At 42.1% G+C, this 25,242-nt stretch overlaps 2 protein-coding genes, 1 long non-coding RNA gene and 1 other non-coding gene across 24 annotated transcripts, besides 1 other annotated feature; 2 read left to right on the top strand and 2 right to left on the bottom strand.

Moving 5' to 3' along the window:
• Positions 1-310: 310 nt before the first annotated feature.
• On the bottom strand, positions 311-24,694 carry cpx (complexin). Of its 21 annotated transcripts, NM_001170028.1 has the most exons (8): positions 22,601-22,751; positions 22,081-22,241; positions 20,509-20,689; positions 16,832-16,843; positions 9,629-9,795; positions 9,215-9,347; positions 6,330-7,427; positions 3,374-5,125 (listed from the first exon to the last, which is right to left on the bottom strand). In NM_001170028.1, the coding sequence occupies exons 3-7, from the start codon at positions 20,561-20,563 to the stop codon at positions 7,354-7,356; spliced, it is 441 nt and encodes a 146-aa protein (NP_001163499.1). In that variant the 5' UTR covers positions 20,564-20,689; positions 22,081-22,241; positions 22,601-22,751; the 3' UTR covers positions 3,374-5,125; positions 6,330-7,353. The 21 variants fall into 21 exon arrangements, with proteins under 21 accessions (NP_525019.2, NP_001163503.1, NP_001262248.1 ...); NM_164328.4 differs by lacking the exons at positions 16,832-16,843; positions 22,601-22,751 and adding an exon at positions 24,559-24,694; NM_001170029.2 differs by lacking the exon at positions 22,601-22,751 and adding an exon at positions 24,093-24,530 and having other exon boundaries at positions 3,374-7,427; positions 9,629-9,786.
• On the bottom strand, positions 9,459-9,546 carry mir-929 (mir-929 stem loop). Its single transcript, NR_048318.1, has one exon. It is a non-coding gene; the product is annotated as a mir-929 precursor RNA (primary transcript).
• Nepl11 (Neprilysin-like 11) lies at positions 10,075-12,641 on the top strand. The gene is made up of 2 exons (NM_141192.3): positions 10,075-11,162; positions 11,548-12,641. Exons 1-2 carry the CDS (start codon positions 10,268-10,270, stop codon positions 12,429-12,431), a joined length of 1,779 nt encoding a protein of 592 aa, NP_649449.1. The 5' UTR covers positions 10,075-10,267; the 3' UTR covers positions 12,432-12,641.
• Positions 21,598-21,638: a mobile genetic element.
• A 163-nt stretch (positions 24,695-24,857) lies between the features above and the next one.
• lncRNA:CR45597 (long non-coding RNA:CR45597) lies at positions 24,858-25,242 on the top strand. The gene has a single exon (NR_125059.1). It is a non-coding gene; the product is annotated as a long non-coding RNA:CR45597 (long non-coding RNA).

Here is a 25,242-nt window from a genome sequence, read left to right as displayed (position 1 = left end):
AGTCGGAAAAGTCTTTGAATTCCCAAACACTTAGGAATGTAATGTCACAACAATGCAGACCACACAACTGCACAGCGACAGCAGCTTGGATTGCTAAGAACGAGTTTTAACAAATTCCAATGTACGCCTCCTACTGAGCAAAATGTTGGCAGAATGATATGCCATGGCATGGCGAGATGAGGATGGTGAATGTGAGGAACGTTGGCCTTTATTACACTTGAGTGTGCGTGGGCGAATCGACTAACACCCCAGAAACTAAAATAAGACGCGGAATGTATTGATTTTTTCATAATGCATTTTTAAACGCTTTATTCTAAATGAACTTGTTCTATATTAAAATATAATTCAACAGTAAATACAATACAACATATTACAATGCAATACAATATATTTCAATTTAACTGGTACAATACTGGTATTCGCTACTCATTCAATCATTCGACTCGCACTTGCATCGCTGCGGTGTTTAGTGCGTGTCCGTGTAGAACTTTGACCTATGAGTAATAATTGTTTGACAGAACCATTGGCATTGGTTGTTAAGTTACTCTATCTTCAAAACGTTATCGAAATGCAAGAATGCTTAATTTAACTGCGATAAGTGGCTAAGCTGCTAACTATTACAGCTGCTTTCGATTTACCAGGGACTTCTACGGCATTTCTTTGAATGTTTCCCATTTCTAAATCGTATTCTTTCGAAGGCAAGGAGATATAATGCAGATATTTAAAAAAAGTCTTGCTATTTTTTGGGGGCTTGTAACGAAAGCAGGTACGCTTTAATTAGATGATAGATGTCCAAAAGTGGTTTATATGATATCAAATGTCAATGAGGCGTGTGTCAAAACTATTGTTATTACTCAATCTGTATATGGTCCTAGGTAATTAATTTAACTTTGGGCTATGCGTCTTTTATTATTTTTAAAGTTAAATTATTCTTGTATATTTTGAGTCGCAAATTTATGATTAATTAGGGTATAGAATCTTTAATATATTTTTATGAATTCCTTGTATATATATTTCCTTAATTTTTATTTACTTGATCATATCAATGTATATATGCAAGTAAGGTTCATAAAACTTTTAACAATACGTTCAGTCGGTCATTTTGTATGTAAATGATACATACTTATATTATAAAAACAACTTTCTATTTTACTTTTCGTCAATTCTTTTGAATTATCTTATTTTTATATCATTCAAGTTGTAAAATTATTTAATATTACAAATTAAGACACGAAATCGTTCAAGACAGATATGATTGATTGTTTTGCTTAAATGATTCATGATGAAACGATTTCCATCTATTCCACCATCTTTTATAAAAATGCCAAAATCGGCATTTGTGACAGAACGGATCGGAAAAAATAGTTGACATTAAGCAGGCCAAGTGGTAAGCCTAATGAAAATGTAAAAAATTTAAAGGAACACGCCTTTGTCGTCGAGCAGATTTCATGTTAGGGAGGAAGTCATCTGCATTCAGCAACACGTCATTCTAATGATCTTAACCTAATACTAGACTTCAATTAGGGTCAATGGAATTTCAGGTACTTTTAAAATCTTATGAATTATTGGCCAAACGACGAAAATACTCGAGTCACCTATATTACTCGCGATTTTACATGAAATCTACAAGAATGTGCATTTGGCACCGTTAAAAGACTCTCGGTATGCGGCGATTTTTCTATTCTAATTGCTTTAAACTACTGTCGTTGTCGATTCATCTCTGATTTCACATTCGTTTGCTACGTTTCCTTCTAGTCAATATATGTATGTAAAAGTATCGTAATGTTTCTATCTTTAATCGTTGTGCCTATGGAATAACCGAATTTGAGCCAACTCTAAAAAGCAAACTCGATTTAAGTACAAAGGAACTGACTGTCTCATTGCATCAATGTGCGTTGCTTTACACTTAACTTAAATAGTTCAACTACTCAAATATCCAACTCATTCAAACGTGCTAGTGCTTAAATGTGATTTCTCCACACCTGGGTCCGTCGACAACTTTCTTAAAGTGGGGACCGTTGAAATCGTCTTATAATGTGGGGCTTACATAAAAGGCAATGGTGCTAGTTGGGCAAAAGCGTATCCACATATCGAAATCATTTGATGTAAGCCTAGCTTAGACAGAAGTTAGTATAGCCGTCATTCCATGTCTTAGCTGGATCAGGATCTGTCAGATAATCCACGTTGAAGGATTCAAAGGAGAAGAGTACTTTGATTTACTCTTTCACATATAAGCGCAAGGGGGCGTGCTGGTGTGGGTGTCTGTTTGGGTAATTTGAAACCAATACCGACCAAATAGTGGTCTCTCTCTTATCTGGGAGCTTTGTTCAGAACAAGTTTCTCAAAGGACAATTCTTAAACGCATCGCTAAGACGTTTTTTCAACTTTGCTGAAAATACAAACAAGTCAAAATCAGTTAATTTGCAAACAAACCCCCGGTAATTTAATGTTGATAAAATAGAAAACAGCCTAAGAAATTGATAAAAAGAACTGAGGAACAAAAACTTATAAAAATGAAAGGGTAGATTTTTTTGATTTGAGTTCGTTTGTTTTCTGCCTGGCATAGGAGGAATAATGAAATATGTTTCCATGTGGATTTTCCCTCTATTGCTGAGGTCGTCGTGGCTGTGACATTTATGTTGGACTTGGGTGTATTTTTGGAAGTGTTTGAGATCGCTGTGATTGATGTATGGTGAGGTATGGGCAAGAAAATTACGATTACATACCTTTCCTGGATGATGAAGGTTACACAACAAAAAGTTACTAGCCTAGGCATATATACTTTATTTATATTCAAATATATACTTACTCTTCTTCAGATGCCTAACCCAAAATAGTTCACAATAAGTGGGTAACTTTTGTTTATACGATTTGGCAGAAGGAATATTTACGACTGATAACACGGCTCATTCCAAACACATTTTTACAGAGTCTTCAGCAGTTTTATAGGCTTTACAAATATAGTACATCACGAATAGACAGCAGGATGTCGGCCCTTCGATGTACATGTATGAAGTTCTAACATTGGAACCCGTGTACTACATGGATTCAGGTGTGTACTGTTCTAAACTGCAAGACAGGTACTTGGAGGAGCAGAGCAGAGTTAGGCATAGATAGAAGGTCGATAGTGACAGATACGGAAACAGATACAGAGAGATAGACAGAGGAAAGAGAGACACGTACACATAGATAGAAAAACATATAGACCAACAGTCATGCCAAATCAAGTTCGCTATACGTATCAGATATCGGGCAGGCAGATAGTCGCAGTGTAATCGGAACAATGTATAATCGGTCGCATGGAGTGTTGGGTAAGGTGATGGTTACGCCTGGAGATAATGACCGACTCGGAATTAAAACCAAATGTATTGTTGTGTTTCTCATATATATTTAAACATATATACTTTTTTATTATAGCATCTTTTGTTTTTCGTTCGTTTTAGTTAAATGTTCAAAGTAACAATATAATTAATCAACTATTAACGATTTTCTTATGTTTTTGTTTCTGTTTTGCTGGGTATAGAACGTCTTTCACATCTAATAATGACTTGAATGGTATTCTTTTCAACATTATTTATAATTTTTGTCTGTTGTTTCTCTATTAAATTCATTTTCCTATTAAGTTACACATATTCACACATATATATAAATATACATATGTATATATGTATATGTATATATATATATACATATATACATATATACATATATACATATATACATATATACATATATACATATATGTATATATACATGTATATATATATACATATATATAGATAGATATTAATATTTAATAATCTGTGGTTTCGTGAACTTTCTGATATACATATGATTACATTTTCAATACTATATTTTAAACGTTAACATAGTATTAACAAATTATAAATGAAAACGAAAGCGGCTGAACCATTTAACACTTTAAACATTTATGATAACGTTAAAACTTGGTTAAGATTGAATAGTATGCTTCAATAAGTTGTGTTGGTTTTAATTATGTGTTAGTTCGTTCACCATATTGAACAATTAAAGTGGCCTTCAATCGTATATAAATATCTGAGACAAAACGCAATTCATATAGTAGAATCTAGGTAAACATTTTCTATAAGTATTTGAAAAGCGGTTTCTTTATAGACTGTTAGTTTTGAGTTTAAAAGGATCATAGCTAAGATACATTTCTGGGTGCAGGTTCAGTAACAGACAATAGGGAAACAAAGCAAGGGCTGGCAAATTGCTTTCTTAGGGTAGAATCAACTTTTCTTATCATCAACTATTCGCTATTCATGGTCTAGTCATTTGAGCCACGTTAAGGCATTCATTCATTAGTTTGATCGTTCCTAACTCTGTATGGAGCGAGGGGCACTAGAGGATTGCTTTATTAGATTGACAGAGAAGGGCGTTAAGCCTGGTTGCTTTATCGCTGTCCCACCGACTTATGAAAAACATGATGTTGAGAATTTTAAGAAGCATTGTGACACGAAGCTCTAACTGATATCTTGAAACTCTCTTTTGGGATTTGGAAGTTTAGCTTTCTATTGTGAGTACAGAATGTCATATTTAGCTCTTTAATTAAGTGACTTCTAATGAATGTTGCACAGATGTATATGCATATTTCGTTGCTTTTTATTGGATCTGTACATTATTTAAAGCATTTGCAACACCATATAGCCATTTGATTGCTGGTGATTAGTGACCATGTATGGTATATATATGAGCCTGTTTGGTTTGGCATATTTGGTAAACCACATCCGAATTTATTCACAATGTTCAGAAATAAGATAGGGAATGCTGGCCTGCAAATTGCAATGATCTGATTTAGTTGATGCTGTTGTTCATGCAGCTTGTTGTTTTCATCTACTGTTTGCTTGGAAAGTATTGTTCATCTCTTATAATACATATTTGGATTCTTCTGTAGTTGATGTTGTTGTTGATGTTGTTCTTGTACTGGCTGTAGGCGTTTTCTTGTGCTGTTGTTCTGGCTGTTGTTGATGAAACTTATAAAACACCGAGAGAACATGTCTAAGTGGGACCATCAAGACGTAGTTGTGAAGAATTGGTAGAATTGTTGTTGATGTTGTTGTAATAGTTGATATTGTTGTTGTTTCGTGTTTTTGCATATGTTGTTCTGGTTGTTTTCAGATATTGATTTTAAGGCAGAGTGGAGTGGCGTAGATTAAAGATTTAAAAGAGTGTTTTCAAACCAAAGAAGAGAAAGAGAGAGAGAGAGACAACAGAGGAAGAGAAAGAGATATATATATATATATAGAATGCAGTGTGGTTAAAACATTCATCATTAATTGTATATTTAGTTTAATTCAGTTCAACATGACAAACAAAATTTTTCAACTGCTAAGCTTTGTGTGCTTACCCGTAGCACAAATGTCCCTTCCGACTGCAAGATTACTTCGATGCATTGCATCATCTAAACTTATTTATTCGTGGCTTACGTCCGAACGGTCTACAATATGATTTCACAGTCTGGGAGGACATTGTACAAGTCGTGGCACATTCCGTACACACATGTGCGTATGGGTGATGAGATATAAGTATGAAATAGTTTTGAGATAGAAAACATTCACGACTCGCTCATCATAAGCCGCATGCAACCCGAAGTCCACTTCACGATGGAATGTCCATCCTCGACAGCTTCATGAAGCCCTGAGCGTGAGAAGTACCTCGTTCTGTACATCCATACGTACATCCGTGCATATGAAATGCGATCTGTACCTTGGAAAATCTCGGTGAACTACCGCAGAAGACATGAATAGGTGTAGGTTGTAGGCATAAATATAGGAAGAGTATATACTATTGTTGGCATTGAAGACTCTCTGTGCGAAAATGTAAGAGTATGTGGGATTCAGCATGTAAGCCAGTATGTCCTTCACAAGTGGATGCTTTGGACGATCGGCGTATCTGGTACTGGCGTTGGAAAGGCTTATATACATATGTCATATGCGTTGGTGTCCATGTTTCTTTGTGACGTTTTGCATGCATGTTTCTTTCTGTATTTTCAGATATTAGGGTTCTGGAGGTCGTTTGGAGGTTAGTGGTTTTTCGGTGAAAAATGTATGCTAAATGTATCACAGCATTATGCTCTCGAACTGCCTAGTATCTCTTATAAGCTATTGTCCTTGTCTAAATGACTACTGCTAAATATTTTCGTTACATATTGTTGTACAATATTTTCTATGGAATAGCCGTATCTTAACCAAACCCTAACCGCCCTGGGTACAAATAAATGGATAAAAAAACTTAAGCCCGGCATTGGTTAGTCTTGTTTTTGCAGATCTAGGTTTATGTAAAGGAATATAGTAATCTTATTTACTTACATTTCAGAAGCATCAATCAGAGAGATCATTAACTGTCTCAAAGAGTTCGAAATTCTCAATTGTTGTGTAGGTATGATGTTTGTATAAGAAAAAAACAAAATGTAACAGCTGTTAAAGATGTTTGAGTCAAACGTTGAAAAACAAATTGACTGAATCTTTTTTCATATATTTGTAACCATTTTTTCTTGGTTATGAAAAACAATTTAGAGAATCAGCCATTTTAACGTATCCTGCAGTCAATTCGTTTGCAAGTATTATTACTCCTAGTAAAATTCTTGAAATTTACATATATACACAACGGGTGTATTTGAATGACCATTCTAACATGTTCGCCGATTTATTTTATAATATGTATATCTATACTTATAGATGGATTTCAAGTCCAGTGTGATTTCAGCAACATATGTATGTACTTCGACGGCTCGACAAACTCGGTAGCCTCCTCTGTCGCACCATTGGCTTAATGTTTTTTAGGATTGGTATTTTTGTTTTATGTTATTTTATTATTCTTTTTTCTATTTGCATTCGAGTGTCATCGTGCCGATTCAATATATTCATTATTTCGTTACTTTTTGTTGTATGTTATCAGCTAAACAACGATTATGTATTGTATATTGGGTTTGAGTATATTACATTATTATCGTAGCAAAGTGATTTGAATATTATTAAAGGCTTTCACTATAGTTGGGATTTAAATGATTTGGTACGCGATTTAGCTACTTTAAAATTCATAAAGTTCACCGCCTCGTTCGGATTTTGATTATGCATTTCGAATTATAGCTGTCGTCGATTTTGAGATTTAGTGTTTAAAAGGCGTTATGCTGCTGCCGGGTAAAGTTATATTACGCTCTAGATTCGCAGTAGTTTTAATTCATTTATGGTTCCCATGTAAATGAACTGATCTCATATTAACAAATTCAATATTAAGTTGAGTTAAATTAATTTCCGTTTATGGGCTATGTTATCAGTATTACACGTGTTTTATCATCATATTTATTTATCTGTTATTATGGTGACTGACATATCACTGCATGACACATTTTCCCTCTATTTGAGTTTTTAGCTCATTTACTTGCGTTTCTATTTGATTTTTCAGTTCTGTAAAAGAAATTGAGTATGGAAACAGCAATAAATAAGCATATTTTGTAGAGTAGACTACAAATGTTTGACATGTTAACTGGTATGTATATGTATTCATGGATGCTCATGTTAAGTAATTGGTCTACTGTAGCTGTAACTGTTATGTAAGGAGCATTTAAGCTTCGGAAAAGGGTATCGTTCGAATACGAATAATTAAAATGGTAACGAAAAAGCAATTACACGTAGAAAAGTCTTGATCAGTAGAGTTCGTTGGCATTAAGTATGTCACAGTATAAGAGTTTAGTTTTAGTTATATAGATGTTTAATAGATTGATAGAGAAATAAAGATAGGGTTATAGAATTCGGTGCGAAGAAATACACATACATATGCAGTATATGGGCATTATATATATTTTACATACGTATTATGCAGTATGTTAAGTACATATAGCACACATATTGAAGAGAAAGAGTAGACAACAGGGAAAACGTTTTGTAATTGTTTATCGTCCATTTATCGTATATATATTTTTTATTTGTTTTGGTTCAGTTACATTTATATAGTTATGAGTGTTCAGTTTTAAAATGCGGTTTAGCACACAAGCACAAGTTTTCTGTTAGTGATTATATTAATATGTAGAAAATAGGCGTTATTAGTACTGTAAAGTGCATAGAGAGTGATAATGATGTTCAAACAATATACGAAAAGAAAAACGTTGATATGTACTTGTTCCCCTAATGTGGTCTAATCTAAATCTTGTATTCGGTTTGAATTATGTGCTACTTTCATTGCTTATTTTTTCCAGTAGAGTTATTTTTATGCTGGATATATTAAAGATACATTTACAAAGAATAAGCGGCAGTGAAAAAAGAGCTAGAGCAGTCGAAAGTTGTAATTGTTGGTGATGTTGGGGGCTGAAGAATAGTTTTGGAATACAAATGTATTACAACAGTATTACCACACATAAGGAAAACAAACGTTTTTACCAATAATCGCACTTACCTTTTTCTAATTGATTGAATAACAAAACCTAAGCAGAATTCATCCGCCTGTTTACCCACAATTTATATTAAACAACAAATGCAATTACAGTTCAAGAAAAACATAAAAATTATTCATCCACTGTATGTTCAAATGCTGCCTAGATTTCTCGTGGTCATTCTCACGTACAAATGATTAAGCGTTACGAAACATAAGTTTGAAACCTGAATAAAATGAAGTATGTGAAATGGTGTGCACTCTTGTTATATAAAAATATAATTGACAATGTTTATATTCGTCGTTGCATCAAGATTGAAGATTAGATCTTAGACAGATAGGGTTGCAGTTAGGGTTAGTATTAGAGTTAGGTTTGTAGCTTAGATGTTTTACGCACATGGAAAAGAGTACATAAATATACATATATATAGAGAGATAGATAGTTCGGTTAGTGGGCAGTTATTTATAGACTTTTATTGGGTTGTTCGATTGCATTAAGATACGAGAGACACACAGATGCACAAACAAAACCACAATTACTACTTTCGAGCGCCGTGGGATATTTAGCGGATATTAAACGGTTTTTGTTGTGGTTTCAGTTTTTAAGTCAATTTGTATAGGTATTGTCTGGACCTGGCGGGACTCGCGTAAACCGCTGGCAAAGTAGTAAGAAACAAAAAATTTCGACAACTCAAAATCTGATACAGTTATAGAATAGGAGCAGGAGCAATCGGAGCGGAGAAATTAGTGGGTTGCAATTGCAGTATATAGATGCCACTAGCTGAGCCAGGTTCAACGGCACTTGACAGTGGCAGCAAAGACTTACTTGTAAAATCGTCGAGCTCTTCCTGCTCCGCTTCGGCGGCGAGTTCCTCGGGCGTCTTCTTTTTCCGCATCAGGGGATTGGGCTCTTCTTGGGGGGCCGCCTCCACGATCTCCTCCTTCTTCTTGATGTTGTACTGAATGGTTAATGTGGAGTCGATAGATCAATAGGTTGATTAGACCACTGGGCTTGGCTAGGAGTCTGGTATCTTAACAGCTAACACATTTTTAAGTGCTCCTCTGTTGTGTCGCTCCTTTGCAGCTCAATCTGACTCCGTTAGGGAGTCGCTCATTAAAGGACTCCCTACTAGAGTCAATTTGAGCTCCACCAGGACTGGTTCCGCCATGTCAGGGCATGGATTGCATACATGGATTTTTCACTGTGATTGCGAAGTTCCCAAAAACCCCGGACACTTACCTTATCGCGAATGTCTTGCCTCATCTTCTCGCGCTCCTCCTCCATTTTCCGGTGCTTTTCCTTTCGGCGGTCCTCGGCCTCCTTGATGGCCTCCTGACGCTCCCTCTCCTCCTCCTCTGCCTTTTCCTTGTCGTCGCCATCATCGCCTCCATCACCTCCTACAGCGCCTGTGTAAGTGACGAGGTATAAGATGTTTAGTATGAGATTTAACTTTGCGCTTAAAAGTTTTTGTAGAAATTGAGACAACTGGACTAAGTTTGTTTTTAATTTACTCAAAATCGGCCGTGACCAATTTTAGATTGAATCCAAACCCCGACATCTTGACACATATGATTAACGTACGCCTTTCAGCTTGGCTCGTTATCGCCTAGCGTGTTATCATTCCGAGTGATTTACATTTTTATTCCAGCACCACTGTCTCTGACAGGGAAAACAAATGGGAAACCGATTAGTTGGGATCTAGTGTGTCTAAGCCGCAGTCTGGAAGCAGAAGCACGGAAGTGGGCCGAGGTATTAAGAGCGACCTTTTGCTGTTCCGACCTCTAAGAAGAAAACAAGGCCCACTACCTCCGGCGCAAACGGCAAATGGCGTCGTGCTCATTTTGATTCGAGCGACTACAGCACCAGCACCCAGGAGAAATGATTTCAAAAGCACTGGCCGTCCTGTGGATAGCTGGCATCGCCTACGGCCAGGACGATCTGCTCAGGGTGGAAACCGAATTGTTGAGCTTCTCTCACAACCTAGAGCCGTATCTCGACACCAGCAAGCAGCCCTGCCAGGACTTCTACGGTTATGTCTGCTCGCACAGCGCCAACCTCAGCGAGACTGGCAGGCAGCGATTCCAAAGCTTGCTTAAGGAAACGGACGTGGCGCAGCTGATGGACATGGAACTCCAACTGATAAACTTCTTCAAGTCTTGCGAGAGCGGGCGTGGCGTAGAGGCGCTCAAGGGATCTCAATTGTATAGGCAGAGTGGGGGCTGGCCTAGCTTGGAACCGAACAAAGTCAATGCCAGTCAGCGGACTAACCAAACCCAAAGATGGCTGGGACTTCTTGGGTACTTCCACGAAGTGGGCGCGCCCTATTTCTTCGAGACGTCGGTCACCATGCAGTCCAACAAGCGACTTGTGGTACTGCAACCCGACGGCACGCGCCGAAACACTCTAAGAAAATTCGAGCAGCGGGTGGGCGAAGTCCTGCAAAGCTTCGGGATAGAACAGAGCCGCGCCCACGTGACCGCCCTCGAAGTGCTCAGCTTGGAGCGCAGTAGACGGGACATTGTAAAGGCGGATCACGTCGAGGATCAAGTGCAGTTTTCCTATGGAAACTTTAAGCGCATCGTCTTCGGAAACGCCTCGCTGATCAGACTGGACTGGGATGGCTACTTCCGCAAGTTGCTAGGCGGCAAAACGCCACAGGCCAGCGACACCATTGTAGTCAAACAACTGCCCAGACTGGTTGAGTACTTCGCGCTGCTCCAAAACACAAGCATGGTTCGACTTCTTAATTGGATATGGACGGACTACTTGATGGGTGAGTTTTTCCAGAATTTTCAAAATGACTACTATTCTATTCGTATTCAAATATACAGTCATTTTCCACTGTTGTTTGCTAACCCAAAAGTTTTCTAAAATATGTTAACAAAGAAAGGTCATGTTTATTCAATCGATAATTCAGAGATTCCTGATAAGCATCCTATAGAACTTAATTTTTTTTCAACTCATTCCGTTGAAATATTTTCGTAACGAATATTTGAGAGCATCTTTTAATGCGTTCTTTGACACCACAAAATGCACATTTCAAATGTGTTCAAACTTTTCCTATTAAAGCTATTTAGCTTAGCTTTAAAATAGGACTGAACTATTGAGGTTGAAAGTCATAAAAAACTCAATATTTAATTTGTTCATCCCTTTATTAGACATCGTAGATGCAGACTGCCACCAATTATCGGAAACCTACGCCGGGGACCTTTACGCCCACGTAGTGCAACGTGTTACGGCAAATCGAGTCGAACTGGCCCAAATGTACTCGGAGCTGGGAAAGGCCTACACAGACCAGCTAGGCGGCAGTGTGTGGATCGATGAGATCTCTAGGCAGAGCTCGAGACAGTTTTTGGGTAACATAATGCACACTACGCTGAATGGAGATGAGCGATTGGACGCGGCATACCACTCGATTTTGTTGGGTCGGCGGAGCCTCTACCGCAACCTGGAGAAGCTGCGCAAGTTTCAGCGCACGCGACGTTTGGCCTCCCATTCCGCCCAGCAGGTGCGTCGCTACGCCCAAATGTTCGCTCCAGTAAATGCGTTCCTAGGGCAGCACAATCTGAGCACGCCGCTCAACTACCTCCTACTGGGGGAGTTCTTTTCGCGAAGCCTTGTAGCCGCAGGTAGCAGCTCTCGTACGCAAGGAGCCTGGCGGAGCTCGGACTCCGAGAGGCGCTTTGCCATCTTCCAACAGTGCGTAGGTAAGCAGACGAACGCCATCGATCTGCTTCTGAGCCTGCTCGCCCAAAGGCAAGCGCTTAGTGCTTACGGTCAGTGGCTTGCCACCCAGGCGGGGCTAGTGGAGAGAGTCGACGCGGTTCTGGCCGCCGGTAGCTCGAAGATGTCCCTACAGAGGCTCTTTTTCGTTACCAGCCTGCTCGTCGACTGCCGCTCCGAGCTGGGCGCCCTGCAGCAGGACCGTAAGCGGCAGGTGACTCACGCCACACTGCGCAACTCGCCGGAGTTCCTGGAGGCCTTTAGGTGCCGTCCTGGAGATGTCCTCTACCCGCAGGACCAGCGCTGCAATCCTCTTTAGGGTCGGACCTTGAACTTTTAGCTGCTGTTGCCACCGGTGGTGTTAAAAATCAATAGGACGTGCCTACAACAACTGGAGGGCTTCTAAGGCAGCGACCAACCCCCAATTGATTGATTTTTCCCGTCACAATTTGCACAGTTTCATGGATCACCATATGCTTACGGAAACGTTACGTTACGTGAAAAATAAATGTTGTTCGCTTGGAAAGACTTACATGGAACAGAAGTTCGGTAAGAGTGACAGCGTTAGTGTGTTGTGGCGAGTTGAGTAGTAGTTTAGTAGGTTGGTTGAGTGGTGGCAGTGTGTTGTAGAAGGGGAAGAAGACGAATTCAGTGTGTCCGCCGCCGGAAATCGAACCGAAAGGCAGTGTTGGAAGGCAGACTGGACTTAGACTCGGTTTATGCTTCATACCAATGAAATTCATGATTTCAGGGCGCTCTGGACCGATGCTATCTGTCCGTCGTGGGGCCTTCTATCTTCGTTTCCGTCCCAAGTGGATGCAACCGTTGCCTAAGCCGACTCTGGCACTACTGGACTCGCTGTCAGTCAGGAGCTGCACCATCTCCGACCCACTGGCTCGGTCGCAGTGCCGACGTGGTCATCTTAATCGATTCGAAGCAGTTGCCCGAAGTGCAGTGCAAACGCGACCACCAGTTTCCGCGAACTGAGTGCAGAAAGAGGTCTTGACAGGCGGACAGGCGCACAAAACAGCGAACTTTAGCTACAGGAGTGCGAACCCGGAGTGGGAGTTCTGCTAGTCCTGCTCCGGCCTTTTATGTCATGGCGTGGCACGGGTTGCCTCTGCCGCGTCGCAGTCGAGGCAACCCAGCGCCTGCGCAGGTTCCAGCGGATTGAGTCCGGCTCGGATTCTGGCGGTACGCTGGTGCTGGCTGATTTGCTAGTAAGAGCAGCCTGGCATTTTCTCTGCCTGTTCTGATAACGAACCCTGTGGGGCGACAGAGACGCATTATCTCTGAGGGCGCAGAATCCGGCTTTCGACGCTCACTGCTCCTGAGCACATCTCGGGCCCATAGGGCGTATGGGTAATGTCGTCGGGGGATGACGAATGACCACAATCGGCTTTGCTCTCTGCGCGTCTATCTCTGTCTTGGTGGGTGCAAAAGGCATCGCACATTAAATTGAATTTATAGTCATCAATTTACTGAATAGCTTTGTGAATAAACTTTTTGTGGTGACTGTGACTTGATTTGCAGACGCATTTATTGTTTTCATAAATTAGTCAACGCATTTAAAAATAAAATTGATTTGAAAATGGTGTCAAATGGCCGAGCAGAAGCAGAAGGCAGGATTAGTTCGCTCTATGGGGTTCTGTATTTAGCTTGTCTTGCTTAGTGCGAGCCAATCACTCTAGTTCTGCCCATCTGCAAATACGACGGGGAATATGCCTGTTATGGACACAACGTGGTCCTGACAGCCGATGGCAAAAACCCTTTAAGCTCGACTCCAGTTGCACATTCTAGATGGCCCCTGAATAAGTGCACAATTCAATTAAAAACTAATCAAGCCTATTGTAATGCAGTTATCATGCCAACATAATTAACACCCCCGGAGCTAGACGCAGTGGCTTGGCATTCTTGGCCCTCCATTTTTCTCCACTTTCTATTGCTGCTCCCCACTAATGGAAATGGACAACCCGTTAGCGAGGGCCATTGATGACCCTTTAAGGCGGCGGAAGCTTTCAATTTGCATGAGAAATGCTCCTGACAGCCTAAAAGATCGCTCGGCTAGTATATAAAAATTGTTTGTTGGCTCTTGGGGTTTCTTTTCTTGCCTCCAACCAACCGCCCCCTCTCCAGAACGCATTCATTTTTTTTTGCCATTAAAAGCTTCGCTTTTTGCTGCGTGTCAAGGGCGAAATGAGGGTACTTAATAACTATCCGCCAAGAGGAAGTAAATATTGGACCGGAGCTAGGAGTAGGCTAGAAAAACTGGAGGAAAATGGCTCGTCCGTGAGTCGCAGAGTGTTGAGCAGAAGTGATAAGTCTGATATACGAGCCGAATCACAGGGATAAACCCCAAAGTGCGTTTTATTGCTTTGACTGCTGTTTTGAATACCAACACGTCAGCGAAACCCGATGACGAGGACGTGGCGAAATTGGGGAGCAAATGGAACGCTGCGCTCCAAAAGAGAACGCGTGAAGCCAGCGTAATAGCCTTATCCGCAGCACCATAAGTAGAGGGCTAAGCCCCAATCGAGGCGTATGCGATGATGCTCCGGGAGATGTGAGGCGGATGCTGGTCCGAGTGACACTTATTCGACTTAATACACGCTCGCGGAGAAAAACTACATTAGAGTTCCATTTTCTTTGTGGCCCAGGCCACCCATCCACACACTCACTCCCGGATGACGGTGGGTGGGGTGTGCATACTGTAAGTGGGAGACTGCCTGGCTCACCCTTCTTCCCTTTGTCACGTCTGCTCAAATGGCACGGACAGCAAATTATTTTCTCGTTTAATCCGGTTCAAGCCCGCCGAGCTGAGTTGCAGCCCGAAAGCCGCCACTGCTACCGCCTGCAAGCTTCTGGGTCAAAGACAGGAACAGGAAGCTGCGGGGCTGATACAAAATCCCAGCTCATGGCGACACTGTCACACGCCCTCTTGCTAATGTTTTCATTTTCATAGTCGCTGATAGCAACTACCACATTCGGCTAAATTATAATTTAACAGCCATAAAGGACCCGATATTTACTTATGACTGGGCACACGCTGGATGGAGAGCCTAAGCGAAAGGACAGGGGCGTGTGCAAGTGTTGAAATTACGCCGCCACTGCGCCTTTCGCTGCTCCGACCATCTTGGCAACAGGCTGAAGGCGCTTAAGGCTCTTTGCCACGGCGCAGCCATTTCGACGCCTGCACACGACTACACGCTTCTAGTCTTAATGCGAGCAATTAGTTGTGAGCCTCATCCGCATTCGTGGAAACATTTGTCTTCCACATCCACTCGGGGACCCTTGCCAGGCTCGTTCGGAATGCGACATGCGGATGCCGCAAACAGCAAAATTTGACAAAAATGCAGAGCTGCGCATCGTGCGGGCTGAAGGCTGGTCAGCCGCATGCAAATATTTTTGTCCGTACTCAGGCCAGGATATTTAAGGAATTTTTAATATACATATTCATGGGCGCGGGGCTCTTGGAACATTGGTTGATGTCGAATAAAGCAAATGCTGCACGACACCATCATCGAATCGATACACGGGTATCCAAGATTGGTGGTGAAAGGACGAGATTAACCAGGTGCTTCCAGTTCCAGTTCCTGGGGAATATTATGTAATAATCATATCAAATGGCTTCTTTGTGTCAAAATGCCTGCTTTGGAATAGATAAGCGAGCGACGAGACGTAATCAAACGATTACGCATATGTATGTATTTATGTACAACGTGAGGTATATTTTGTTTGGTGTGTTGTATGTATGTCTTTTTCTGCCTCTGTTGTCCTAAATAACAAATTGTAATGCTATTTTAGTAGAAAATGTATTCTTATACTTTACCTCATTGTAAATTCGAAGTATTTAGGTTGTAGTTGAGTTGTAATTAGAGTAGTAATAGTAGAATAGTAGAAGATGTAAGTAGTTTTGTAGTTAGTAGGGTTCCATATTGGTTAAAGTAGTACATAGCAGTAGGAGAAGTAGTTCGATTGTAGTATAGTAGTAGTAGAAGAAGTAGATTAAAAAGTTATAACAAAACAATTATTGCAGAAAGCAAGAGTTCAAGTGTAACGGCTCCAAGAGTATATTCGATATAATATCAAACTAAACTAAATAAAATCAGAGAAGCAAACACAATGCACTGCTAAGTATAGTCAATTCCAGACATAGCTCTTGAATTGACGTTTCAAATAGCGTGATTAACCGAAGAAAATCAAGGTGTGCGGTAATTGTTATATCTGTCGGTAAGTGTGTTGCCAAATTTTGAATCAAACTAATAATTCACAGTTTCAATTTACTGTCAAATCAAGTTGCAAGTAGCCGAGTCGCTTTCGCGTAATTCAGGAAAGTTGTACGTCTCTCGATTAAAAGTATCCCCACAGTTGATAAAAAATAAACCGATAGAAAAGCGTTTTGAATACAACTTTTGGTGATCTCTCCCCAAGACATGCGTTTGAAAAAAGTATCTGAGGTTGCTTTGCTAACTATAAAGTACTGAATCGAATAACATTGCTGAACTACTGGGGATCAGCCCATGTAAACAGATCGAGTTTCAATTATTGTTATTGATACTGATACTGATTGTTTGATGTCATTGATTACTGATTACTGATTCTAGTGGAAATGCAGCTGCAATATAAATATTTATATGGTGGATGCTGTGATGGCATCAAGGCATACAAGATATATTCATGGATATAGTTAATAAAACAAAAGGTAAGTAGAGAAATTACCGCCTGCAGCATCTGTCGAGCGTGTGGTCGGGGAAGTAGAAGAAATTAGTATTAGTATTAGACTATCTGTTGTCGCTTACGCCTTATGGACTAAAGTTCGAACTTGCATGTGGTGGTTAGGTAGTAGTATGGAAAATGAAAGAAGATGTGGAATGTGTATAAAAAGTTGGTGGGAGTAGTAAGATTCGTGAGAGGCAGCATGGCGGGATTAAGGTTTCAAATTTGGCAGAGGGCGCTCCAACTGCCAAAAAGGTGGATCTCGACTGTTCGTTTGGGTTCCCGTCTCCATAGCGGCGAAGAGGAGTTAGGGTCATAAGTCTCAGGGATCGGGTCTTTCTTGGTCGTGGCATTCGGTTTAATACGCAATTACTAAGCAGGGAGCGAAAAGAAAGACGAGGGTTGGTAGTCAGGAAGATATTGTTATAGAAGAAATTGAATTGTGTTCTCTGTATGCTTTATACAGGTGCAATGGCAGGTGTGTTCATTGTGTGGTTCTTGTTGTTCGGTGTACTTATTATTGCTAAAGAATTCTCGCTGTTTAGGGGCGTTGGATTGTGGGGATTGGGTGGATTGGGTGGATTGGGTGGTCAGTACGGGAACAGTGATGAAGTTGGGCAGAAGGTGTGTGGTGGGGGGGGGGGGTCGGAAGGGGTCGGGCGTGGTGGAAAGCGGAGCTATTCCGCTGATTACTGTGCACTTGGGAGTCGTTCTGGGTGCCTGGCATGGTGTGTTTGTCAAGCTATTGTGTTCGAGTGTTTTACAATGAGGTAAAGTTCGGCTGTGAAGGCATTGTAGGAATGAGCAAATATATTCTATTATTTTTTGTTTGGGTGTGTATCTGGGAGGGACTTCTTCGGCAGGATTTTTCGTATGATATGTACTTATAAATTACCATTACTTTATTATATCGGGGACAGGAAAATGTCGAGGTAAGTTGAAATAGTAAGCAAAGCTGGCGTTATGGACTTGTCTCTGCACTTTATTTTGTTGGAAAAAATTCTAAAGTTTAAAATTGGGAATGGCTCAAATATTATATTAATATTTAGGATTTTTTGGCTTGGGGCTTGGGAAAAAACAAATAATTAAGTTATTATATTATTACATTTGGATCTTCTTGTGTGGGGGTTAAGCTGTTTTACTTTGACAATTTGTATTATTTTATTATCAGGGCAGTAAACCTATATCATTGTGCCTTAGGTGGATATTTTAAACAGTTGCAGAAACATAACTTTTTATTTATTTCCGTTCATCGTTAGGTAAAAGTTGTAATGAAATGTTGAAAAGTATAGAAGTTTCAATATTTCAATATTTTCAATATTTCAATATTTTTTATATTTTTTTACTTTTGATCTAGTCGAGTTTTTTTTCACTTTTTTCAAATTTCTATATTCAATATGCCATATGTCACAAACTGATGTCAACAATTTTCCTCTTTTTATTTATATATTTTTGCCAGAATCGACAAAATCGACTGTATGGTTCTCTCTTGATTTATTTGAACCGAGCCCGATTTAAAAGCGCTCCGGTAAATAGAGCGGTTTGTTTTGTTAAATGTTCTTTAAGCTAAAAAACGGTTCACAGCCCTGATAAATATTTGTACAGCTAACTGTGTAATTAAAAATTCATCTGAAATTTATTGATTATCTATGTTTTTGTGCCCTATTGCGAATTTGGAATAAAAAGGGGCTTTGGTATAGTAAACTATCTATGTAGTGCAAAACTAAGCTTAGGTACAATTATTATTGTTAATTTTATGCAAAAAACCTTTTTAAATTGAAATTTTGAACACGTCTTGAGTAGTCTAGCCATACATTTGAGTTGCATAGTCATGCTCTTGCCAATCAAAACAACCTGGTCACAATTCAAAACTCTAACAGAAGCGGTGAACTTTAAAATAAATGTGTAGTGCCATATACGCAATGCTTTGCACTGGTAATTATTAAACTACTGCCAAAGTATGCAGCAACGTTTTCATATTTATGCCTTTGTTAAACAATGTATTACAGATAAATTGAGGGGCGGAATTGCCATAACTTACGCACTTTGTATATAAGTTTTTCAATTTGAACGCTTACCTGTAAATAAAAGATAACGTAGATGTTAATGTAATTAAATAGTGTACTAGAAATAATTTAGATCAGATCAAGCGATTTGATTTGACACGTTTTTTATTATGAGCTTTAAGTTTTCATCGGAATATGCTGTAAAGCCGTTGCATTAGAATACTCTTAAAACCCCGTGACTGTCGTTTCTTTGTCACTTCGCTCTGCTCTGCGAAGTCAGGTCAGTGAAGCTATAACCAATTCATAAATTATCCTTACGTAAGACAGGCAATGGTTATAACGGCTTACGCGAGCTCAAATAAATTGTCCGACTGCGAGTGTAGATAGTTGACAATGAAAACACATTAGCTGCCAGGCTTTCTGCTATCCGACAACTCCATTTGGCCGCCCACCGCGCACAACTCGAAATCTCGATCCGGAAAAATATGTTTTTCGTGCAAATTTTTGGCTCTTTCGCTCCACAATTCATATTGAAGCTCTGGCCTGAGGAACTAAGCATGAAATGGCTAAACAATTTCGCAGCCATTTCGTCTATGACTTTTATGGGGATATTTTATATCGCCTTCTAAAAATTAAGTAGCCGCCGTGCTGCATCATTGAGAACCAAAGTAATAGCCATGAGAGCGAGTTGCGGAACGAGAGAGAGTACCTAGAGTCTGGTATCCTGGTAGCTAGTCCACGTATAAAGATCTGATTCGGTTCTTCGCATTTTATGCCCATGCTAATAGCGTTTTCGTGTTCCCTGACAGCCTCGATAGCCTTGACAGCCTAATGGCCGACCGCACCAACCGCAATCTTTAGCTAAACCCCATCTGGCTGCCTGGTGAACAGGACGGCGGGATGATTGAGTCGCCGGCCCTGAACTCTTCCCCGGCTGACGCTGGAGTCTGGGCACGGGAGCGTGACAAATTCAGTATCAATCTACACAATTAACTGTACCAATATGTCGGAAACACTTTCCTGGGCATTCGTGCAGAATTTCTGCGTTCGATAAGACACCCGGTAATGTGCTCTCCTCAGGCCGGCTCAGCTGCAGATGATGGAGTTTGGGTATGGGGTATTGGGTTAGGCACTGCAGCGCACTTGCAAACTGTACGAGTCTTTTGCCTGGGATGTAGAGGTAGTTTACATATGTCCCAGGGAGGGGGAATTGGTGCTCAGGGCAGAGGGCTGCTCTATGTAAATGGCCCAGCTCAGAGTGGGTTGCATGCTGTCGGTTGATAAGCATTCAACTTAACTATTCTCACCCTAGCATTCGCTCTTTTCTCTTTCTGAAAGCATTCTATTATTTTCCGAGCGATTGCACAGTCGCTGATTAAACAGCAGCCTCAATGGGAACCCAATGACTTTGCCTAACGCCTGGCCGGGGTTGAAGATGCGGACGGTGATGCGGACGGGGATGCGGACGGGGATGCGGATGCGGATGCGGATGCTGACTGGATAGGACCTTGCTGTGTATCTAAAAGCGGTGGCTGTCATGTGTGGTAATTTTTGTCGCTGCGCAGCAGCTTGAAAGTGAATTATGTATACCGCCCGTCCGCACGTCCATATCAAAGTGTATTGATTGAGTGCCAAAAATAAAATGCTGGGGTGGCTGTTTCCGGTGCGACTTACCTTTAACGGCACTTAATTGGTTTCCAACCATCTGCTTAGCTATGAAGGCCGCCATCTTTGGGCTGTCGCTCTAGGGGCGTGGCTGCGCCTGGTTGTGGTCCTCTGCTTCCGCTCGAAGAGATGCACTTGTGTCCGCGCTGGCTCCTGAGTCCCGGTTGCTGGGTCCTGGGTGCTCGGTAAGCTAAAAGCGACAAAGCAAAACGAAAAGAGCAAATTAATTTTGTGTGCTGCAGGACAAAGAAGTGCCCTGTCACCTGGGTCCGCCTGATACTTTAAGCCGCTTATGTTAAATGCCTTAAGTCGAGTACTCTGCTGAAGCACTGTTTCACTAGAAACCGATCTCATTCAGTTTATGACTTGGCCAGAATCTCAGTGCCATTTATTGCTAGAGGGGCAAGCAGGCCAAGCAGCCCTGGCTGGTACTGAACTTAATTCGCAAATCTAATAACTCGAACCCCTAGTCCTACAGCACAATAATCCCGTAATAAATGCGGTCTACGTGTCTTCCAGCCGAAATTTTTAATTTTATTAACGCCCCAGGCTGGGACGCAGCTAGGGTATCTTATTGCTGCTGGCTGCGTCTGCATCGTCTCTTTGTACCCATATATTAATAATTGCGCAAATTGGGTTAACGAACTTAAGCTGGAGGCGGCAGCTTGTTTCTCTCTAACTGCGCAAGCAAACCACTTGGCCAGGGCTGAAAGGTGGCGAGGCGAAATGGACGGAATGGACAAATGAAGAGTGTCAGTTGAAGTCTGAATATCGCCTTCATTCCCCTTCTTCTTTTTATCCTCGGCTAATGATAGCGAGAAGACTATGACAGGCAGTTAGTTAGCAAACAGCTAAATATTTTATTGACCAGGGCAAGTGCAGTAAAAAATTCATTTCGGTCCCACCATCCCGCATCTAGCAGCGCAATAGATGGTCGGGCAAAATGAATCGGGAAAACAAGTTCACGGGCTCACGGAATTTTGGTGCAAACGAGACGAACTAACACATCTATCTGACTTAATATAGCTAAATAGAAGCGAAATTTATGACATTCGTGCTTAGAATTTTATGGTCGGGTGGCCAAGGTGTGGTCGCAACAGGAACACCTTCTTATCTTTGGGCCACTAAACATTTCAAGTTGACCCAAAGTTCTTCTCAGTTGGCTATCCAGTTACATTTAAAGTTTTCTAATACGGGATCCAGTCAGAAAACCAAAGCCAATAAATACGCAAATAAGCTGTGTGTGACTCCGACCCAACGCTGCACCCACGCTCCTAAGCATTTGGCCTTGGCCATAAAAGGGTAAGTATACCTCAAGTATATCATGTATACGCCTCAGGCGAAGCAGCTATGGAGCACTGCGATCGTTTCGTCTTTGGATAGTCTTCGCATTATTTTGAGGACTCGAACGATTGCGTAATGAGCTTGGAACTTTTTGCTGCCTTCGAGCAATCTACGCGTAAAATGTGCAGGATGCGGACGAACACTTTGCACAAATATTTGAAATAAAGTGCGAGCAAGTTTGGAGCATACTTGGGGCATACTTTCGACACTTTTTAGGTTGATGGACCACCCACATACCTGGCCTTAGTTCAGCAAGTATTCCTTTCAGATTTTGCTTGAAGATTCCTGTGAGTGCGTGGACTTGGTTGATGAGGAGCAAAGTTCCGACTAGTCTGCGCGAAATGTGTTTGTTCTAAGGAAATCCACTGTGAAGAGCGTGCATTAGGCAGATAGGCTTCCTGAAAGACAAACAGAGACACAGAAGGCGTCGTTTAGTTGTTCACAGTGCAGAGTTCTGGGCTTCCAGGGTTATATGGCTCCCGGGTTACGGGTTTCAGGGTTCGGCGGGGTCGAGCCGAACCTAGAGGACTGGCGCTAATTTAAAAATAGCAGACACACACACCAACACCCCCAGGGGTCGCATTGTTACCGATGTTTCGCTTGTCGTCGTCGTTATTGTGCTGGCGTGCCACTTGCTTCGTTGCTTTTATCGATATTTCTTTATTAGGGTTTCTTTTATGGGAGCGTGCACGTAAGTGCCTTTTTGAGTGGGGAGGGGTTCGAGGAGGCGGGTGCCACAAGCAAACAAGATTTTTACTTTACGTAATACGCGCAGCAAACAAATTCGATTTGACTCGGGTCCTGGAGTCGTATTCCTTTGGCGGCCGCCGTGTTTCGCTTTTTTCACTGATTCCGATTACATAAGGCTGCGCTTGCAGTGGATCACTCAGTCAACTGGCCGAGCAATTGAATTAGCTTGATAGAACAAATTCGCTTAATCAATTTAGGTTTTCAGTCGTGCTTTCGAGCTCGGGCCGTTCGTCGCTTTTTAAATACTACCAATGTGAGCCAGTATCGACATCGTGCGGGCACATATGTGCCCCACACAAACCCTCTATGTACACGCACTTGCTCTAGTGTGTTGGTGCGGGAGTGTGCTGTGTGTGTCCGTGCGCACTGGCAGTGTGTGTGTGCTTAATACTTTTGCTTTGCTTGCCACTTTTCACTAGACCGTCGCTATGTTTTCTCGGCGCTTCTTACTTCATGCTATGTTCGCACTCTTCTGCACGCCACTGCCAGAGTACCCTACACGAAAAACTCGGTAAACGTGGCTCGTTGCCGCTGTTCCGCATGCGAGCGCCTTACAAAGCGTTGGCGGAGGCAGTGGCGTCGGAGCCGACCGCGCCGCTGCGGCCCCGAAATCCAGTGAATAGCGGGCTTCGAGGGACCGAGCTTTAGCGCCGTCCGAAAATTCTCGGGCTCGGGTTTGAGTGCTTTCCCGCTCGGCTTGCCGAGAGAAAACGAGCACCACAGGCACTCACATAGATAAGGGCAACAATGGTGGGGGTGGGACTCGTTTGACGGCAAGATTGCAGGACCGCCAGGACTGAAAGAACCCTACCCTGCCCCCTTTCTCTATCTCTCTGTCTCTCTAATATATTTATCTGACTGCTATTTTTTGTCTGTTACATAATTCGATTCCCCTCTATCTCTATCCCTCTCAATGTCTTTCGCTCTCACTCTCTTCCTCCTTCGCTCTCTTTCTCGGTCTCAATTTCTTGACTTTTTGACTTTGAAATCAGCAGCAAAAGCGCTGCCTACATTTGGGAGATGGCGCCTGCGCCGAATAGCGTATACGCGATATCGATTCGTGGCGGTCGTGTTAGTGTTCCTGTAACATTTAGCATCAGGCTATGCCGTACTGATAAGACGCTCGCTGTGACTACGAGCCATTATCACCACTCGGAGCGAGAACCAGCCGAACTGCACCGCATCCCTCGGCTGCGCCCTCAACCCACTGGAACGGCCTTTGTTGGCTTGTCAGTGCCACTCTCGTTTGTTTGCACACATTCGTGTGTACATGCTGGGCGGACTGTGCTGACCAGGCAGCAGGAAGACGGGACCGGAAGCACATAGCTTTAAAGGAGGAAATTGCAAAGATCTGGCCACATCCGCTCATCTGTCCGCCATCGGACAGTGGTCGGGTCAAAGTCTATGTCGTGACAAGAGCTCCTATCAAGGTTGCCAAGGGCGCAGGAGAATACTCCAGACTTCTAATTAGTGCGACACAGATCCGACAGTGTTCATACCAATATGGCCGACTAAGATGGCGTCATTGTTTTCCGCTCAATCAATTATAATTTCATAGCGTTTTGGCAGACAGCTTGGTGGATTGGCACTGAATGGGAGGTTAGCTGCCTTCCTCGCCCGTATACAACTGAAGTTCACTCCAGCAAGTCCTTGCTGCACAGCGTGAGATAATTTTTCCTCCACAAATTGCTTATTACTTATGGCTCGACAAAGCGAAGCTCATTGTTTAGTATGATAGTCACGACCTGGCCACTAGGGCATTAAAGGCTGGGGACATAGTCCACTGGCCATTAGACCGCTGGCGTGGGGGACTTGCGCGGAAGGAGGGCGGACCGCGGACCGTGGGGTCTACCTAAACAGTCGGTCACGGAGAACCACAGGGCTTGGGTACTTTCCCCACACCAATGCACGCTACACTCTGCAATATCGCACTGATTGCCACTCGTCACGGACCCGTATACAAACCGAAAAGTTCGCTCTGGGGCGGTGGTGCTGCTGCTGGTGACCGAAACTACATTAACTGCCGAAAACGTTATACTGGTAGCCAGCAGCTCTTGTGGTAACAACAGCCGCCGAAACGCGAAGAGAGTCCCCAACGCAGAGAGCACTGCTGTCAGTTTTGACAGTTGGCCCCAAACAAAACGAAAGCTTGCTGGCCGAAAGCTTTTAGCCGAATTGTTGGTTAATAACGACTTTCCCTTCTGCCGGAGACGGCGTTCTTGCACGCCCTGCTAGACAAGGAGTCCCCTTTCCCATTCCTCATCAGTATTGACTGGCACGCTTACATAAGCCTCGTAGTCTGGCGTTGCGATAAATAAAGTGCACCATGTACGGGCAGGGATTGCTCGGAAGCGGAACCGGTGACAGATTATCCTCCGCTAATTTCTGAACATGTGAGCACCACATCCTTTGTGGGCCTTGCTTTTTAACACACCCGCCGGAAGAAGCGTATTGATAGCAGCTAATGCCCGAATTGGTTGTCGATACGCCGGGATTCCGACCAGGGCCTGCTCCTGCAGGATAAGCTCGAGTGCGGCGGAACAGGAAATTCCTGCGGGTTTTTGCGTGGGAGTAACGGTGGCAATTTATATAAATTATTTAATTAGAGCATACACGTCATAATGGGAAAGTGGGATTGCTTCATCGCCT

Source organism: Drosophila melanogaster, chromosome 3R, assembly GCF_000001215.4.
Source record: "Drosophila melanogaster chromosome 3R".
Classification (NCBI taxonomy): domain Eukaryota; kingdom Metazoa; phylum Arthropoda; class Insecta; order Diptera; family Drosophilidae; genus Drosophila; species Drosophila melanogaster.
The sequence above is the reverse complement of the archived record's forward strand: the minus strand, read 5'-3'. Positions and strand labels throughout refer to the sequence as shown.